We start from the raw sequence: 19,466 nt of genomic DNA, 5'->3' as shown, positions 1-19,466 counted from the left end.
AATTGGAGATTACAGGGTTTTTATTAACTTTCTTGACTTTGTATTTCTCTCTTTTACAGCAGAAAAACTTGGTTCCTAATAAATACAGTTACTTAGGTTATTTTGAAACTTTCATACGCAGAGTTATCACTGCGATTGTCAGTATTAAATGTACTGAATGCAGTTTGAAAATGTAATGGTTTTGTCCTTAGGATATATTTCAAGATGTATACAAACCTGTGTTTTTTTAAAGTTTTTTGAAATAGTTCTCCTCTGTACGGTTATACCACCAGTTTGATTTGGTTTAGGCTTATTTTCATTTGCTTTTTTTTTTTTTTTTTTTTTTTTTTTTTTTGCGGTACGCGAGCCTCTCACTGTTGTGGCCTCTCCCGTTGCGGAGCACAGGCTCCGGACGCGCAGGCTCAGCGGCCATGGCTCACAGGCCCAGCCGCTCCGCGGCATGTGGGGTCTTCCCGGACCGGGACACGAACCCGTGTCCCCTGCATCGGCTGGCGGACTCTCAACCACTGCGCCACCAGGGAAGCCCCATTTGCTTTTGATTTTTAGGAATATTTTGAGTTTTTAAAAAATCATTAATACATCTTTCATATATGCATGTATTTATATTCTATCTACATATGCACACAAAATATTATACATACTCAGCTGTATGAAATGACCTCCATTCCTTTTTACAGCTGCATATTACTCCAGTGTGGTGAGTGTGCCATAGTTTATTCAGTTAGTCTTCTAATGGTAGATGTTTGGCTGTTGATTGGAGCATTAATGATAACAGCGTTGTGCATTAAGTCGTTTTTTTCTGCTTGTTACTGTGTCTTTGGAATGGTTTCTTAGATGTGGGATTTCTGGGTCTGAATAAATATGTTATTTTGCTGTATACTTCCGGATTCCCCTCTGTAAAGGTTATACAGTTTTGCCATCCCACAAGCAATGTCTGAGGGCTTTTTATCCTTTTAATTTGCGTTTGAGATGGGCATATGAGATCGGGCATGTGTTCATATGATTAAAGCTGTTGCATTCTTTTTTTCCTTACATTTATTTTTTTGTCCAGTGTTTTAATGGGGTCATTAGGCATTTTAGGGGAGAAATACGTAGATCTGTATTCATAATGCAGGGTGCTAATTGCAGTTTAGAGAGGAACTTCCTTTGTACTACCTAATCGTTGCTTAGTTATTAGCATATTAATTCAACGTTAGTGGAAGTATCGATATTAGGTCTTTCAACTTTCTGAAGTGCATTCTCAGTAAAAAGTGGATAGCTTTATATGTCTTAGTGTTACAAAGTGATTTTAAGTTGGGTATTGGTGAAAAACGGATGTGCAAGAGGAAAACAAAGTTTGAATTGCTGTTAGTGATTTTCCATTGATTTATTATTTGTGTTTCGATTTGTATCTCTTCATTTTTCAAATATTAATGCTAATTTCCATTAAGGTTCATCTCAGAAGAAGCTGTTGGCACCCGATATGTTTACAGAATCTGATGATATGTTTGCTGCGTATTTTGACGTGAGTAATTTTAAGTCATAACACAACTGTTAATCAGAAAAGGGTATATAACAAATACGTATTTCAGTGGTATATATATATAGAGAGAGAAGGATAAAGCAAATTAATGCTAACATTTGGAAAGCCTGGGTGAAGTGTATCTAGAATCTCTTTATACTAGTTTGGCAACTTTTCTCTGTCTGAAATTAAATCAAATTTTAAAACAAGTACAGCAGAACAATCTGAGGGCTTCATAAAATTTAAATATACCAAATGACTTAGATGTGTAGTTATTTTCTTTTTAAACAGCTTGCTTCTTGGATTCACAAGCCTCTGGGTATGTGTGCTGTAGTTAGGGGAGACCAGGTGATGTCAGTAATTTTCAGGCCTAGAGTCCACTTTGGGCCTCTACATTGTAGGCGATTGGGAACTTAAGGATTTGGAGCCTAATAGAAGTCACGGAAGAGTTGGAAATGTTATAAGGAGTGGGTTAAGAAGTTTTGTACCGTTAGCCATTTTATCAGTGGTTTTTCTTGGAAAGATTTTCTTGAAAAATGGTCTCAAAAGTAGCAGGCCACTTCCATCATAAATTTAAAAGAACGTGAGAAATACAGAGGCTTTGGTGAAGGGAGGTGGGAGAGATAAACATGTAACAGGGAGATAAAAATGGACTAGGATAAGCAGTGATGTCCATCCAGGACCCTGAAGACACCGGTGATTGGCTTAAGTAACGTGTCCCGTATGTGGTGTGCTGCCACAGGAACACGCAAAAAAGATGGGTTAAGAAAGCGTGAAATGATTTTGAGCCAGTTAAAGTATTGGCACCCATCATCCACCTGGATGATGTTGAAGGGCTTTCTGGGTATCATGGAGAGTGATGTGAGTGATGTGTAGTGAAGACTCCTCAGAAGTACCAGATATTCTTAAACTCATTTTCTCGCACAGCCAGTGACATTTCATCCGTAGATGGGAGGAGACAGGGAGGGGGTGTTACGTGACTAGGGCAGTAAAAGAAATGTGAAGATAACTTGTTATTTTTTTCTTGAGCATTATTGTGATTCAAGAGACTTAGATAATCATGTTTCTGCTGTGTTGCATTTATATAAGTCATAGTAAGAGTTTATTTAAGTTGGCATAAAATGTTATCAAATTTTAGCTGGTTCTACCTGTTTTTCTTTTAAAGGAAGTGCTTTAAATGTCTGCCTGTTTGGTGGCTAAATAGCTCATGTTGCTGCCTTAATTTCAGAGTGCGCGTCTGCGGGCTGCTGGCATTGGAAAAGATTTCAAAGAGAATCCCAACCTCAGGGATAACTGGACTGATGCAGAAGGCTATTATCGTAAGTTCACAGTTCTTTTTTTTTTTTCACTTTTATTTTCTATTGGAGTATAGTTGTTAACGTGATAGTTTCACGTGTATGGCGAGTGACTCAGTTATACATGTTCCTTTTCAATACAGTTCTTATTAATTTTAGAGTTCATTGTAACATCTTGTACAAGTATGTGGCCTAATGCCTTCACACTTGGGAGGACTCTGAAAGTCACATCACAGTGCCGTCACTTCAAAAGGGTGGCACATCTAGCAGCTTCATGAACCCATGTTACAGCCCAGAAGCATCACAAATTGAAGTGAGGTGGAGACTTGATGTGCAGCTTAAATCTATTCAAAGTTATTTTCAGCCATGAGATCATCCTCCAGAGGGAACGGGTGCCAGTCACACAGACTACAGTTGGAAACCCTGCAGCGAGCACTGTTCTTCCCTCCTCAGTGTTAGGATTGTCAGCAGTTGCTAGGAGAGCAGGACGTCTTCCTGCAATGGTTGGCAGCCGGCAACTTGAACCACGTTCTGCAAGAGGGTCACGATGGGGGCGAGGCCTTGAGTCTCCGTGGTGTCCAGGAAGCCAAGCACACAGCAGAGATTTGACACAGTTTTTAAGTGACTGCACTGTGTATCCTACTTTTCGACTTTTATGATGTGTATCTCACAGTTTTGTTCAGTGATCTATTATGGTCAGGATTCTAATCTTTCAGCTTACCTTTTTAGGTGTGAACATAGGTGAAGTCCTGGATAAGCGTTATAACGTGTATGGCTACACGGGTCAAGGCGTGTTCAGTAACGTGGTCCGAGCCAGAGATAATGCGAGGGCCAACCAGGAGGTGGCCGTGAAGATCATCAGGAACAACGAGCTCATGTGAGTTCAGGAGGCAGAACAAGACCTTCACCAGCGCGGGTGTTCGCAGATGAGCCTGTTTCCAAATGGTGCCCACAGTCTGTGTAGGACAGGTATCGGGCTTATAGAACAACAGAGCAGCGCTGGGTATTTAATTGATAGTCACGTGTTGTTCTGTGTGAAGCACTAGAACCGTAGGCTGATTGTATTTAATTCATTTCAGTGCATTTCAGCACTTGCTTTGTGCACTGATGTCAGCTCAGACTTCTTCCATCTACCGCTTGTCTTACGACCATCCTTTGCTGTGAATAGCTTAAACTCAAGACGAAAGGTGAGAAATCAAAAGGTCAGATTGATTAGCTGTCACTGAGCATATGGTGGCCTGCAAAAGGTGTAAAATCAGATAGTTCTGGGAATTATTTGTATCTTTGTCTGTTGCCTCCTCTCTTTATGAGCAAGGAGGCGATTGCCATGCCCGTGTGCTTTAATGCATAATCTATGCCACACACTGAGCTAGCATTAAAGTCAACTTGGCACTGGTTTGGAAACGCAGGAAAGAAGTGTTTAGGTTTATACTGAAGTCTTAGGCTTAGAAAGTTCGTTTGATGGAAGTCCCCAGCTTCTGTATTATAGACACTAATTTTAAAATGTAGCCTATTGACAAATTATAACTAGAATTTCGGAGGATAATATTTACATCAAGACATCTTGAGACAAAATGTGCAAGATTTATTTCCGTTCAAGCAAGGTGGGTTTATTCCTCGATGTTTCTGTTTTGTTCATTGATTATTTTGGAAATTAACTCCATGAAAACAGTATTTGGCTAAGAGTAAAGTATTGTGTGAATGATATAGAGACTTGTATTCCTCAGCAGTTCTATTATTAGTACTTAAAAAAAAAACAGACTAAACACATCACTAAATAAATACATATTATTTAGTTTTCCTAAATTCTTTTTTTTTTTAATTGGGGTATAGTTGTTTTACAGTGCTGTCTTAGTTTCTACTGTACAACGAAGTGGAGTTCCCTGTGCTATACAGCAGATTCTTACTAATTATCTGTTTTATACATAGTAGGGCATATATGTCAATACCAATCTCCCAATTCATCCCACCGCCCTACCCACCCTGGCTTTCCCACCGGGTGTCCATACGTTTGTTCTCGATATCTGTGTCTCTATTTCTGCCTTGCAAACCGGTTTGTCTGTACCATTTTTCTAGATTCCACGTATATGCGTTAACATATGATATTTGTTTTTCTCTTTCTGACTTGCTTCACTCTGTATGACAGTCTCTGGGTCCATCCACGTCTCTACAAATAACTCAATTTCGTTTCTTTTTATGGCTGAGTAATGCTCTATTGTATTTATGAGCCACATCTTCTGTATCCACTCATCTGTCCCTGGACATTTAGGTTGCTTCCATGACCTGGCTATTGTAAATAGTGCTGCAGTGAACATTGGGGTGCATGTATCCTTTTGAATTATGCTTTTCTCAGGGTATATGCCCAGTAGTGGGATTGCTGGGTCATATGGTAGGTTCTATTTTTAGTTTTTTAAGGAACCTCCATACTGTTCTCCATAGTGGCTGTATCAATTTACATTCCCACCAACAGTGCAAGAGGGTTCCCTTTTCTCCACACCCTCTCCAGCATTTATTGTTTGCATAGTTTTCCTAAATTGTTGATGTATCCAATTTTGACCTAATTTTCTTTTTCATTTCAGGCAAAAAACTGGTTTAAAAGAATTAGAATTCTTGAAAAAACTGAACGATGCTGATCCTGATGACAAATTTCATTGTTTGCGACTCTTCAGACACTTTTATCACAAACAGCATCTCTGCCTCGTGTTTGAGCCTCTGAGGTACAGTGTCAAAACCTGTACATTACCCTGAAAACTCAGCTTCTTCACCTTTGCCAGCCTCAGTTCAGATAAATGCCATGATAAATTTTCTGGGTATTTGATGTGTTTTTTCCAGTTGGCTCTGGGTTTTGTTTTTTAACTGTTGGTGAAGAGCTAGCCTCTTGACAGCTGTTAACGTGTAAACAGCGATTGGCTGTGTACCGTGTGTCACACGCTCACCTCGTGTGGCCTTCAGCTCAGCAGAGAGTTCTCTGAAAATTAAATACTTCAGGAAAGGATTAAGCCACAGTGAAAAGAAATGGGAATAGCGGAGTAGGAATATGACGTCCACCTTCAACACTGTGGCTTCACGTTTATGCTTTCAAGTGGAAGCCCATTCCAAATCAGTAGGCATTTTAGCACTGCATACCTTCCCTTCTCTTCATTTTGAAAATTGTGTTGCGGACACACAGTTTCATGTGCTGTCATTTCAATGTAGGATAATTTATCAAACGTTTGGGCCGTGGGAGGGGCTTCTTGAACAGAGTGTTTTCACTGTAATTCATGCTTTGAACTTGATTTTACTTTATGCTTGAAAATGGTTTTGCCTTTCTTAATTTCCATTTTGCATTTTAACCCCTAATTTTATTTTTTTTCTTTCCTAAAAGTATGAATTTACGAGAGGTGCTAAAAAAATATGGTAAGGATGTTGGCCTTCATATTAAGGCTGTGCGATCCTATAGTCAGCAGTTGTTCTTGGCACTAAAACTCCTTAAAAGATGCAATATCCTCCATGCAGATATCAAGCCAGACAATATCTTGGTAAGTCAAACGATCAGGCTGCCTTGTACATCCATATAGCTTCTACTATAATGTGATTACTGGTGTGTTCTAGAAATGACATCTTTGAAGAATAATTCAGTGCATTACCCATTACAAATGACTTTCCCAGTTTTTACTTTTCTAGAAATTGGGCCATGAAATTTTATAGTAAAGTATGAAGAGAGCGGAAGTAGGCTGCTGTCCCAGTTTTTTCCTGTTGATTGATGGCTTTGATGAGGGCACACAGACCCCAAGAATGCTTTGATGTAGTAACGATGGGCTTCCTCGGGTACCTGGAAAAATGCTTCAGTGTTGCTGTTCTGAAATAAGGAGTGTTCACAGTCCTTTGTTCTCTAGTTTTATAGACTGACAGAGCGAGGGACGTTTAAGGGAGTTACCCTCTCTGAAGCAGATGCATGGGGTTGAGTTTAGGGTGTCCAGGAATAATTCTTTTTCATTTATTCTTTATGCTTTAGAAGCTGTGGCTTCTGGCGGCCACACCCAGGAAAGCTCGGTTGTTCTTGGGCCTTGTATGGAAGGGAGACTTCCCCAGTCTTGACCTCTCCTAGCTCGTGCCTTCTGGTTTGGTAGATGCAGATTTCCCAGTGTTTATGTTTTTGAAACTTACAAACACATCTCATCACAGTGGAGTGATTGGTGTGTGCGCGCCCCTTTCCTCCCCAGCCCCTTCTCTGTCATGCTGTCAGAGTCGGGGGGCATGTTCACAGCTGGGGGATTCTAGCTCGTCTGCCTATAACATGTTCCACATGTTTTAAGAAAGATACGATCCTGTTACAGTTTGTTTTGGACTCCTTGTCAGTATCTTAGCTCTTAGTTCAGATTTCCTTCTCTTCTTTTTTAATATCTTAAAACATCTCCTTCCAGACCGCCACATTAATGAGGCGTTCCATTTTGTACGTTTGGTCTGAGTTTAAAAGGAAGGTGCTGTGTCTCTGCTGTTACTTGAGGTTAGAGTGGCTGAGTAATTCCAGTGAACTGGTAGGTGCAGTTTCAGCTGTAGGCTTGCATAGTCCACTGCATAGTTGATTTTTACCTCAATTTTTCTCTTTCTCTTTTTTGAATTGTGAAATACACCATCCATATCAAAGAACGTATAAACTGTGTATAAGGTAAAGGTTATTATGCACTGAACATCTGTGTAACCACCATGGAGGTTAAGTAATAAGACATTTGTTAGCATCTCAGAAGCTCTTGTTTTTAAAACTTCATCTTTCTCTGAGTTAGTGCTAAACTAGTATAGGTTTCCTCATGGATTTCAGACAGTTTGCCCTTCTTCCTGAGAAAGGAACAAATAGACATCTGCAACCACGTGGCACTGTTTGTTAATGAAAATCCAAAGCTTTTAGCCCAGGATTTCAGCCGTCAGTCCGGCAGAAGTGCTGCGTTCCCCGCGGGCGAGTGGAGGGAAGTGCCCGGGTGTGGGTCCCTGTTGCTGAGGGCAGTTCACCCAGCCCGAGCATTCCCCTGACAGACTCAGATTTTAAAGTGGCCCCGGGGTTTTCTCTGGCTACTGCAGCTGCACCCTTAAGTGGCTGGATGCAGTTTACATTTAAAAACTTTAAAAGTACTTTTCCTGTATTATCTTAATTCCATGGATGTCGTCTGTAGTGGACCAGTCTGTAGCACTGACCAGGCTTTATGATATCCCAGGAGAGACTGCCCGGGGCTGCTTATTTAAAGTGTTAACGTTTCTTTGGGGTGGGAACAGTAGGCCAAGTTCAAGTCCCAACTCGGAATTTGTGTGTGTCTCTTTTGAAGGGGGGAAGGGGCTCCCTGAACATGCTCTGACTCATGAGTGGCAGCGGCCATGGGACCTCTGGCCTCTCAGCAGATGTCACTGTCACTGTGTATGTGGAAGTACTTACAGAGGAGAAAAGAGACAAATGACTGATACGGTGTTCGTGTTTATCCGTCTTGCCAAATATATTTAACCTTTTCCTGACTAATACTTTCTTTACATTTAAGGGATTTAGTATTTTTTAGACTCGAAGTGAGTGCTAAATTTGGGATGGTCTAGCAGCTGCGGATGAAGAATGTTTTTATTCTTTTTGTCCAAATTGAATCTGAATCATTCTTCTGCTTTCATTGCCATCGTAGTTTTCTGGCAAACGAAAGCTAACTTAAGTCAGTTGTAAGTTAATCTAAGTCTGATTTCTTCTCAGTGACCGTCTTCGTGTTCCTTTAGGCAGTAACTTGATTGGTTCAGGTTTCCTGGGGGTTTTTAGAAGATGCTTTGCTTCAGTGCTTTCTGTTACTATTCCACCCTTTCTAAATAGCTTTGGTTAAATTTACTTGGTATTATCTCTTATTTCCTCACTGAAGAAAGTTCTTTTACTAATTTATGATCAAATATTTGAGAGCTCTTAATAATTAGGAAATTGAATTATAAAATAATTAGAAAAGGAATTTTCAAGTGAGTGACTTTGTTCTCAGTATTGGGAATAACTTCTCAGAGCCAGTTTTTTTAATCTGATCATGTGTCTTAATTTCTCCTGGCGTGAGTTAAACTTCAATTATAAAATGTTTTGCAGGTTAATGAATCAAAAACTATTTTAAAGCTCTGCGACTTTGGGTCGGCTTCACATGTTGCGGATAATGACATAACGCCTTACCTTGTCAGTAGATTTTATCGCGCTCCTGAAATCAGTAAGTTTCTTCTGACGCTCTTCGACCTGGGCCGTCGTGTGCAGTGGGAGCGGCATGCTGACTGTCTAAGCACTGTTTTCCGTCACGCTGCAGCAGCTGCATGAGTCATTCATGAGGAAGGGAACCGTAGCCAGTTCATCCTCCTCAGGTGGGATGACCGTAGTTGTGGCAGGTGTGGAAAGCCCTCGGCTTTGGGAGACTGCTCTTACTTCCTCAGGGTCTGGCTGTCACCTTTGTGGATTGTCTGGGATCTGTGTTCCCCCTCCTTTTGCCTCGGCTGAGGCTGGTGAGCCCCTCCACCCAAGGCGAGATGAAGAGAGAGAAGAGAGACGCCCTTTCTTCCGCGCCTTCACTTCCGTCCCCACGCCCTCATTTGTTTAGGTTTCTAAGTTTAAGAGTCCCTATTAAGAATTAGTGGGAAAGAATATGAAACTAATGTGAAAGCGAGGTACTCAGATGGTGGTTGTTGCATAGTCCGAGCTAAATTGATTCCCCTGTTAATGGAAGTAAACAGTAGTTGACTGTTTTTATCATCATACGTTAAAACTTGTATTATGTTTTCAGTTATAGGTAAAAGCTATGACTATGGTATAGATATGTGGTCTGTAGGCTGCACCTTGTATGAACTCTATACTGGAAAGATTTTATTTCCTGGCAAAACCAATAACCATATGTTGAAGCTCGCCATGGATCTCAAAGGAAAGATGCCAAATAAGGTAGGATGTTAGTGTGAGCTTGTTTCCAAGGTCTCAGTGGTACCTTCCGGTAGATTCGTGGGTTGCTGACACTCATCTCTAGTGGTTATAAAACAATTTCTGAGAGGCAGGTACATGGCTACTCTGATTCTTTAGCTCTTTTTCATTTCTGGTGTTTAAATTAGTGGTTCTAATCAGCCAAGAGCTGTCAAGAGAGAATAAGAGGAGCCCATTTCCCTTTTCCTGTCTAAAATCTGTCTTTGTGCTTTTCTTTACTCTCCTGAATTAAGCAGAAGTGTGGGGCCTGTAGTTGAAGGTAGAATTGGAATTGAGGGAGAGAGGATACATGCGGCTCTTCTCACAGCTCTGTCCTTCCCTTCTTCCACTGGTTGTCACTCGGTGATGGGCAGAGCAGCAGCAGGGTTCCTGGGAGCGCACCTGTACTGGTAACAGCTGCAGTGAGAAAAGATGCAGGTCCAGGTAGACAGATGGTGGAGGAAGGACTCGGTCATCAGAGAGTGAGCGGCGGGGGCTTGACGGCAGTCCGTTCATAGAGGTTGGAAGCTGCTTGGGAGAGGGAGAAGGTACCGAGAACACTCACACGGGCACATGACATCTTTTAACCTGAAACTCACCCTTAATGCTTGAGCTGTAATATTAGTTTGTTTGGTTAACACAAATCAGGAACTTTATAGGCATTTATAAGAATGCCTAAAGACCGTATCTTAGGCTTTTATGATTTCAGCTTATGTGCTGACTTTGAGAGATTTACAGATTTTTCTCCCTATAGGTCAGAAGCCATTATGTTTTTTAAGTTCTGTCCAAGTTCTGTTACGTTGGACTCGTTTAGACTGAGATACACAGCAATTAGCTATGTTGGTACTTGTTTTAACGAGGCCTGGCCTGCTATCACTTTAGGGCTGTTAGAACCTAATTTTTTAAATGTCGTTAGGTTTCTTAACTGCCAAGAGAGAAGGCCCCAGTTGTGTAATATTTTTCCTAAGAGCCACTGATGTAAGTCTTTGCTTAGTCTCAGTTTTGAATAGTGAAAGCACAACATGATATTTATTGTAATTGGTTTAAGTCACTGCCCGGGAAAATATAATTTCATGTTGTTAAGTACTCTTAGGTACAGCATTTGTATGAGCTTTTCCAAAGGTGTTATTCTCTCGAGAACAAGGAATCGGAGATCATTCTCAAATAAGGAAGCAAACCCTGAGAGACTAAACAGGAACACTTGTGTGACTTGTGTATTGGGTCATCGGTAGACCAGACTACCAATGTCTAAGAGCTCAAAATCCACCTGTTCTGTTTTATTGCCAGATGATTCGGAAAGGCGTATTTAAAGACCAACATTTTGATCAAAACCTCAACTTCATGTACATAGAAGTTGATAAAGTAACAGAGAGGGTAAGTGTCCTTTAGCTGTGCTACATTAGATGATTATCTTATTGTTAACGGATTGCGTGCCGGGTGGTTCTAGGAGATGCGAGTATTTTAAACACTAAAAATAATGCCTGTTGCTGTTGGCCAATTCCTGAGTAAGACACATGAGGTTATGGAAAAGATTTTAAAATGTCTGCCTAGTATAATGAGTTTATTTTTATCGTACTTAGGCCCTTTTCTCTCTCCTTGGGTCACTTTCTTGGTCTGGCTTCCCATCCAGCTTCCGTACTGCTGCCAGAGTGATCTTTTTGAAAACAAATCCAATCGTATTACTCTCCCTGCTTAACAATTCTTCCTTGGCGCCCTCTTACCTATAAGATAATGTATTTAACTCCTCAGAAAGACTGCCGTCCTCAGCGGTTCCCCCTCCTCACGACTGCATGGACCCCACCATTCCACACCTGGCAGTAGGCCAGCGGGCATGCTGCTTGTTCCAGACCTCCATGCCTTTGTTCACACACCATCCTGACCTTAATTACTTAACTATGTTTTTGAATTCTCATAGAATTCCTTTCTGTTGTCATTCTGATCTGTTTATAAAATTAAATTACAGAATGATGTTTAAACTATCCTGGCTAACTTGGGGTTGACCTTTTTCATTCAAGTTTTTTAGGTTATATATATTTAGTAATTTATTTAGAGATACACATTTAAAAAATTATTTGTAGGAGAAAGTTACTGTCATGAGCACCATTAATCCAACTAAGGACCTGTTGGCTGACTTGATTGGGTGCCAGCGACTTCCTGAAGACCAACGTAAAAAAGTGCACCAGCTGAAGGACTTGTTGGACCAGATCCTAATGTTGGACCCAGCTAAACGGATTAGCATCAACCAGGCCCTACAGCATGCCTTCATCCAGGAGAAGATTTAAACGAGATGAAGAAGCTCCAAGGGTTTGCGTAATTAAATACAAAGACTGAAGAAATTTCACAGCAGTTTATTAATGTATATAAACTTATAAATATTTCTCCAGCAAATTTGAGGAAGCATGATATATTTGAATTAACACCGAGGGTGATATTTCTTTTAGAAATGTTAGTTAATCTGTTTTGTGTCTTATGTGAAATTTCACTGTAGAAATGTTTTAATTGCCAAGACTGCACAGAATTACAGTGCTAATGTAAATGGTTGCAGTTCACATAAAAGACAAAAGCATCTGTTATAAAATGAGTAGTAATACTGGGTGGTTGATTTATTTTTAGCAAACTTGGCTTCATTTTGGTCTTCAGATAAAATGGCCAGCATAAATGCTGTTTATATTCACGTTTTCCTAGGTGTGTGTGTGCAGGCCACAGCAGCATGCCCTGGGTGTAGTCAGTGCCGAAAGGGGCCTGTTCCTTCTTGAGCCTGCCTGCAGGGATGGTCTCCTCTTTTAAAGCAGGTTGTGTACAACATTCAGTACACTGAAGGTAAGCTAAACCATCAACATCACTGGTGTTTTAAGATGTTATTTTATTGGAACAATTGACAAATGAGGGATATTAGCTTTGTGGCAGAATTCCCTGCATGTGTGATAACTGATCTTGTTTTATTTTTTGGCATTGCAACTGTGGCATAGTTACAATTTCTGTTCTGTTCATCACATTTAAAATTTGAAGAGTATGCGCTTGATGGATAGAGCGCCTTCAGTGTACTGTTTCTTATTAACTTTAATTTTTTTAAAATCAACTTGCTATAGACTTTATATACATTTTGTTAAATACAGTTCCTAGTGACATAGAAACAATGCGTAGTTTTCATTTACTAATAACAAATGTTGAGGCCTAATTCTGGAAGTCCTCATATTTAAAAGTTAGATAGACAACATAATGAAATTTTTAACTATTTGTATGTCATTTTGAAAGTGTACTGCTTTATGGTAAAAGTGTTTTTCATTTGTTCATTGTTTTCATTATTTGTGATCATGTTGTCTTTCAATACAGGCATAAACCTTCCACTCTTGAACAAAGCAGCTGCTTTTTAAAAGCGGTAATTGCTTCTTTACCTTTTATTTCTTTTGTAAATGAAGCTTTTCTTTAAGGATGTGACTTTAAAGTGTTGTCTATTGCATAAAACAGTTGACACTCACTTATTGTAAAGTGAAGATTGTTCTACTGCATGTGACGTGGACCATGCAGATTTCTGTATGTTCTCAGTATGCATCACTAGGTAATAAAGTCTTTTGTGAACAAGGCATTTGTAGCCATTTTTAAAAGTTTTTGTCTTCAGTGCTGGTAAGTCAGGTAAACGATATAGAGTTAAAAGCAACCTTGCGTTTCTTCCTTTAAGTCTTTAACTGAAAGAATTATTTGTTAAAGATGTAAACCTAGCCAGAAGTTTATCATTTTATTAATAATTAGGATCCTAATTATTTCATCAAAAAATTCTACCAGTATTGTCAGCTTTCAGTGTAGTGAGGTAATTCCTGTAGGTTATGGGGTATAATTCAGGATTTAACTAATGTTTCTGCTATTTTCTCACTTTTCCTTCTGATGGTGCGGAAAGAGAAAAAGGAAAACGGGGCACAGGCCACTCACCGCCTTCTCCAAGGGGTCTGATTTGCTGAGACACCAGCTTCACCTTCTTAACAAGGTTATTTCTGACAGCATGTGTAGATAAACATTTAGCAACAATTTAAAACAAAATCATGTAAATCGGTTTGGTTTTGCAACACGAAGAAATTAGTATTTTTTAACATGATAGCAGAGAATTTTCAGAAATGTATGTTATCTTTTCTGTTTGGGTGGTAAAATTAATGCTTGTCTCCCTGAGGAATGTGGAAAATAATCAGATTTTAGGGGTTTAAATAATATTTTAAAATTGTAAATGGGATTTTTTTATTCACCCAGGCACCTAATTACAACAAGCATGCACATTTTGGTGCATTCAAGAATGGAAAATCAGAGTAGCAGCATTCTTCTGGTGGGTTTTACTCCATTTAAAGGCATGAAATGAACTACAGCCAGGAAGGTGATAGATGATACAATAGGCCAGCTTTGACTCTGTACCCCCATCTCCTCGTGGTTTAGACATAAACTGACATAAATGCCAGGTGGTGCTCATCCTCAGGTGGTGACGCCTTGTAAACAAGGCGTCCCAGGTGCAGCTTTCCTACCTGAATGAAACGGGTAGTGATTTTCCCACCACTGTTTACTTTGGTGATAATATGCTGCATAGTCAAGTCTTTCCTAGTTATTTTCACTCAAAATATTGATAGTTAACGTTTGTATGTTTCTGGTGATTTTCATGGCTTCATTTTATATACTTATTTAAGTAAGTTAACTTCCACTTAGAGACAGTTCATCTTATGCCTTCAAAACTGTTATGTGTTCTTTAAAAAACAAAGTTGCTTGTCACTTGTTCTTTGTGTTTTAGGTGCAGCTCAGTGGAAGATGATGACACCAGAAGACATGAGCTAAGGTTTCTGTCCTATAAAAGATTAAAAAAAAAAAAGAATCCTCCATTTAATTTTTGTCTAGTTTTTTAGTTTTCAGCATTATGATTTGGGGTGCATTACTGTTTGGTGCTTAGAGTGGCGCTCCTGTGTTCATTGTAAAGTTTTCGCTTTATCATGCTTCCTGCCTCTCCCCCGCTTCCCTCCCCTAGGATGAGAATAGTGGTCAGATCTAGTGATGTTGGCCGTGTGGATGGTGAGATTCCACATCACACATGGTTGTCAAAATTGGTCCCTAAGGATTATTAGAAAAACAGTAGCCACCAAAAGAGCATCCATCTGAAGGTAGTCTCCCACCTTAGGTGTCACGTCTCCTTGGCTGATGCACAAGAGTAGAAAGGAACCCTAAGAGCACTGCTCAGATCCTGGGGCGCCCTCTTCTCCAGCTCACCCTCAGTGTCTGTTCAGCCAGTGCTCCGGTCACTGTCTTGAAATAGACCAGATATCCAGAGCACTGCCAGCGTTCCTTCTTAAGGGAAATTCGAGGGCACGTTCTGTAGATCTTTGAAATTCCCGAACTCAGCATTCCTTGATTTATCTACTTGAAAGGAACCCTGTAAGCAGTGTTTATCCACACACACGTAATTGTATTGGAGTCTGTAATGTCCTAAGGCAGAGAGACGTGGAGCTCTGCAGGCCCTCTGCTAGGTGGGCCCAGGGCGTGAACAGTCCTCCGCAGAAGCGCAGTCAGTTGCTTTGTAGTTTCTCTCAAGAAGGTTTTGCTGTATTTCACTTTATGGCAAAAATGCCATAGTGATTGTGAGACTTCAGGGTCCATAAGTCCTAGGACATAACCCACAAAGATGGCATAGTTCTCTCTCTAGTTGGGGGAATAGTTGAACTTACACATTTTAGACACCGTTCTCTGGGTAGACCTGTTCTCGAAGGTTATCAGAAATTAGGCTGGAATGTCAGGGTTTTGAAGGGAGTGTCCTGTCATAAATTTTAAGACCCTCCCAGCATTTGTATTCACCCTCACCTTCAAGTCCTTATTAATAGCGTCCTGTTTCTTTATTCCCCAGTGCCTGTTTCATTCCACTCTACTTTTTCTCAAAATAATTTTGTGTTAAAAAAAAATTTTTTTTTTGCCATTATAATGACCACTTTCTTTTCCTGACTAAAACAAATACTCAGGACATTTTTACAGTCCTAGTGTTTTGGGTATGTGGTGGAGGCAGTGAGGTGCAAAGTTCTCAGGTTTGTCCCTTTTTGCGTTCCTCCCCCTCCCCTTCACCTGGACTTAGCTTGCTGGGGAGAAGGAGAATCTCTGAAATGGGAATCACATGTCTTCAGATTTAGGCCGAGCAGTTGAGGAATCCCCTTTTAAATGTCGAGACAGGAAAGAAGCCAGATATCAAATGCGCAGGTACTTTATGTTAGTTATCATGACATTGTCAGAAATGGGGCTTCATAAAGTGTTTTCTTTTTCATAGAATCCTAGTTCAGGCGTATTCAATGGGAATTTTATCATTTCTGAGATGAAATGTCCTTATAGAAATGTTCACTACAAATTCATGTGTTTTACATGTCAATGAATGTACACTAAATTGACTTTTAAAATGCTTTCCAGTTATTCTGATAGATATCATCATGGTGTCTTTAATTCTTCTCCTCCTGTGTGTAGGGTAAGGGACTGTTCTTCTGAAGAATCTTTCCAGTTAGTGACCAAGATATGGAAGCTCATCTCTGAAAATACTTGACATGTATCCTAACTATTCCCAGTGTCATATGAATTGTAACTTGCATTTCAGCAGCAATGTTCCCAGTTGACTTATTAGGAAAATGTAATAAAATGTGCCTCTTGTTAACATACTGCCTCCTAAGTTTTCATTGCTGAGTTTGGTATCTTTACATTTAGCTTTAAGTCAGAAACACTGTTTCTTACCTGATCTTCATAGATGTGCTTTGCAAAGTGTTTTGTGCTCAGATATGACTGGGAACCGCCAGGTTAGGGAAAGCTGTCGGAAGACATCCAACAGGCTTTGTGAGTCTCACGAAGGGGAGGGTGGGGAGGAGGTCCCGCCGAGCAAGCCGAACCTGCCCCTCAGAACCTGCAGCCTAGAAACAACCTGCAAGCAGCTAAGTGCAGAACACACGCCAGAAGGTGCTGTGTTCTCGTTCCCGTTACACATACTTGATTTCGTTTTCCTAGGGATAGAAACGATGCGTAACGGGATAACCCCTTCCTGTAATGGCTTAAATCAGTCAGTTCATTGCAGGCAGGGAAGCCTGACGAGTATTGGACCCTGTCCGCTTCTTCCCATTCTTTATTTTCTCCTAAGGAACTGTCCTCAGCTTTAAACAGAACAGTGATGAAATACTTAAGAGGCAGGAACAGGGAGGTCGTGTGAACCTTTAGCACACGCAAAACAGGACTGGAGGGCGGAGGGCAGAGGCCCAGGCTGGCTTCGTAGAGCACGTCTGACCCAGCTGGAGCCCCTGCCACCGGTGGCTGGCCAGGCCATCTGGTCAGGTTGTGGTTGGAGCAATGGGCTGAGTGGCAGTGGCTCTGGAGAGCCTTCTTGTCAAAGCCCCAGTTGTGTTTCCTGTTCGGCCTGGTACAGGACTGAGGGCTACGTAGTCATCTATCCAAAGTGATGGGCAGGGGTCATGAGATCCTGTTTTTAGTAGGGGGAGTAGTATGTAGGGTGGATTTAGGTTGATGACAACTTTCTTCATGGGCTTTCTTTTACGGATGAGAAACTCAGACTCTACCTCAGTTAAGACCTGAAAAGGAGCCAAGAAAAAGTGGCAGTGCTGGAGGGCTAAACGTGGGACTCCACGGGCAGGCCGAAAAGCCAGATTTAACTAGAATTTCCTGAGCAGGATTACTTTGTACATGTCTGTTACAAACTTTGCCAAATGTTTCTTCGAAAACAGTGGTAGAAGGTGACTTCCAACAGGTCTGGGAAATAGCAAAATGTCTTGAATTTGTTGATAACTACACATCAACCCCCCTCCATGGTGAGCTTTTCTCCCCCCGGTTTGTACGTGTTGCCTGTTTTCCCCCATCGTTCTACGCGGTGCCTCGTCCCAGGGACTCGGTTTAAACACTGGAAACAGAATCCCAGCAACTGTTTTAACCAAGTGCTCCTGACATGTTATATAATTACTAGTCCCTTTGCCTCATAACTGAAGTCTCAGCAATGCTGCTAACAGTTTTTAACTACATTTAGAGCAATCTGGGACTCTTAACTGAAAACTATCTGGTAGGTGTTACAGTTGTTTTTTTCTTTAAAAAAAAATTTTTTTTTTTAGGTCCAATGGCATCCTAAATAAAACAGTCTGGTTATGTTCCCAATAAGAAATTTGCCATTACCTACCTCTAAGACATTAAAGCTCAGAATCAGTGTTCCCGCACCCCTCACTCCAAGAGATGAAACCTTTCAGTGCAGGGTTCTCGTGGGCCCCCGGCAGACATTCCACGCCTGCTGCTTCCCGTCCCTCGTGCCCAGTCCCACTCCTGGTCCTTCCGGAAGCCAGGTTGTATGTGCCTCACTCCATACCACGTCCCCGGTGCCCGGCACGCGCCTCCCGAGAAGTGGGACGCTGACGGCCTATCATGAGCTGTCACTTAATCCGGTGACAGTCCAGTGCCGGGGCAGCCCACTCCAACCACTCTGGCTTCCTGTGCCCTTCCTACTCTCCCTGATAACGTGCCTGAATTTGCCAGGCACTTCATTCACTTGATCTCACGTGATTATATGAGATAAAAGCTATCCTACTCGCTTTACAGATTGGGTAAGTGAAGAACAGAGAGGTTAGGGAACCTGCCTGAGGAGTCGGCGCTGTTAGTGGCGGCGGAGCCTGGGAGCGAGTGCTCGCAGCTGCTTTGCGAACGTCACAGCCCTCTGTGATGGGTGAGGTCCACTCCAGTCAAACGCCTTAAAGGATGTCTACCACCTGCCAGGCAGTGACCGGGCTGCAGCAGTGGACAAAATGCATGTCCCTTCCTGAAGGGTTTACAAGTAAAAATTAGATCATTCCAGCTCTACAGGTGAGGGGCTAAAAATCAAAACACGTAAAGAAGGAAGAAATGAGAATGGATACAAAGGGCTGGTACGGAAGGCTCAGGACTCAGAATTGTAGGCAGGAGTAAAGAGAGCGGGTGGAGGACACGAGGACGGTCACTGCAGGTTGGAACCGAGTGAAAGTACAAGCCCGTGTCTGTGTCACAACCTGTGAACGGGGTGTTACGCCACTTGGCTAACGACACTAATTATACGGATTTAGGTAAAAGTCTATTATAATAAGGGATCCTGAACAACTAAGTTTATTTGTTACTGCTGTTGATGAGGTTCCAGAATATTCTTTGAAATTAACCTAAAAGCTAAACATACTCTGACCCCTGCCTCTGAATACTATTTGAGCCTTGTTCTTTTCCTAACGATAGAATAAACAAGCTACCTCTTGTTTCAAACAAGTTACCTCTTCAACATTTATTTCAATTGTCCTTTCAATCATCTCACCCATCCCTAACTCGAATATTCCATCTTATTTAGGGGGACGATAAACAAAAGCTTAATACTGACTGCCTTGGTGAGGGGGAGGAGTTTGGGGGTGAGAAGAAGCCTTTCCCTTTCGGTAATGTTTGAAGTTTTAATCGTGTGTGTGTTTTTTTAACGTTTAATAAAAACTAACTTGAACTCACTAACCATCCACTAAAACCAAAGCCCACTACCCCCAAAAATATCCAAACTCTGATCCATGCATGTTACATCAGGTTTTCCCCTTTACAGTGTTTTTCAAGTATGTTCCAAGAACCACCTGCAATAAAATCACCTGGGATGCTTTTTCTGCAAAGTGGATCCCTGGGCCCGACTCCCAAAGATTCTGTTTCCGTAGGCCTCCGAGAGAAACCAGGACTCTACTTTTTTGTTTCCCTGATTCTTAAGTACAGTAAAGTGTGT

General features: G+C 41.2%; 1 protein-coding gene across 1 annotated transcript in view; it reads left to right on the top strand.

Annotated features, from left to right (window-relative positions):
• The window catches only part of PRP4K (pre-mRNA processing factor kinase PRP4K), a 41,195-nt gene extending 24,831 nt beyond the window's left edge, over positions 1-16,364 (top strand). The window contains exons 7-20 of the mRNA XM_079713644.1: positions 1,431-1,504; positions 2,730-2,820; positions 3,526-3,673; positions 5,376-5,513; positions 6,161-6,314; positions 8,867-8,981; positions 9,546-9,697; positions 11,000-11,086; positions 11,791-12,068; positions 12,398-12,532; positions 13,046-13,091; positions 13,608-13,694; positions 14,478-14,522; positions 16,181-16,364. Of these exons, the coding sequence (XP_079569770.1) occupies positions 1,431-1,504; positions 2,730-2,820; positions 3,526-3,673; positions 5,376-5,513; positions 6,161-6,314; positions 8,867-8,981; positions 9,546-9,697; positions 11,000-11,086; positions 11,791-11,994 (1,163 nt within the window). The 3' untranslated portion in view covers positions 11,995-12,068; positions 12,398-12,532; positions 13,046-13,091; ... (1 more) ...; positions 14,478-14,522; positions 16,181-16,364. The remainder of the gene's footprint in view (positions 1-1,430; positions 1,505-2,729; positions 2,821-3,525; positions 3,674-5,375; positions 5,514-6,160; positions 6,315-8,866; positions 8,982-9,545; positions 9,698-10,999; positions 11,087-11,790; positions 12,069-12,397; positions 12,533-13,045; positions 13,092-13,607; positions 13,695-14,477; positions 14,523-16,180) is intronic.
• Positions 16,365-19,466: the final 3,102 nt, after the last annotated feature.

Source organism: Hyperoodon ampullatus (genome assembly GCF_949752795.1).
Source record: "Hyperoodon ampullatus genome assembly, chromosome: 10".
NCBI lineage: Eukaryota > Metazoa > Chordata > Mammalia > Artiodactyla > Ziphiidae > Hyperoodon > Hyperoodon ampullatus.
Note: the sequence above shows the minus strand (reverse complement) of the source record. Positions and strands in the feature narration are given on the sequence as shown.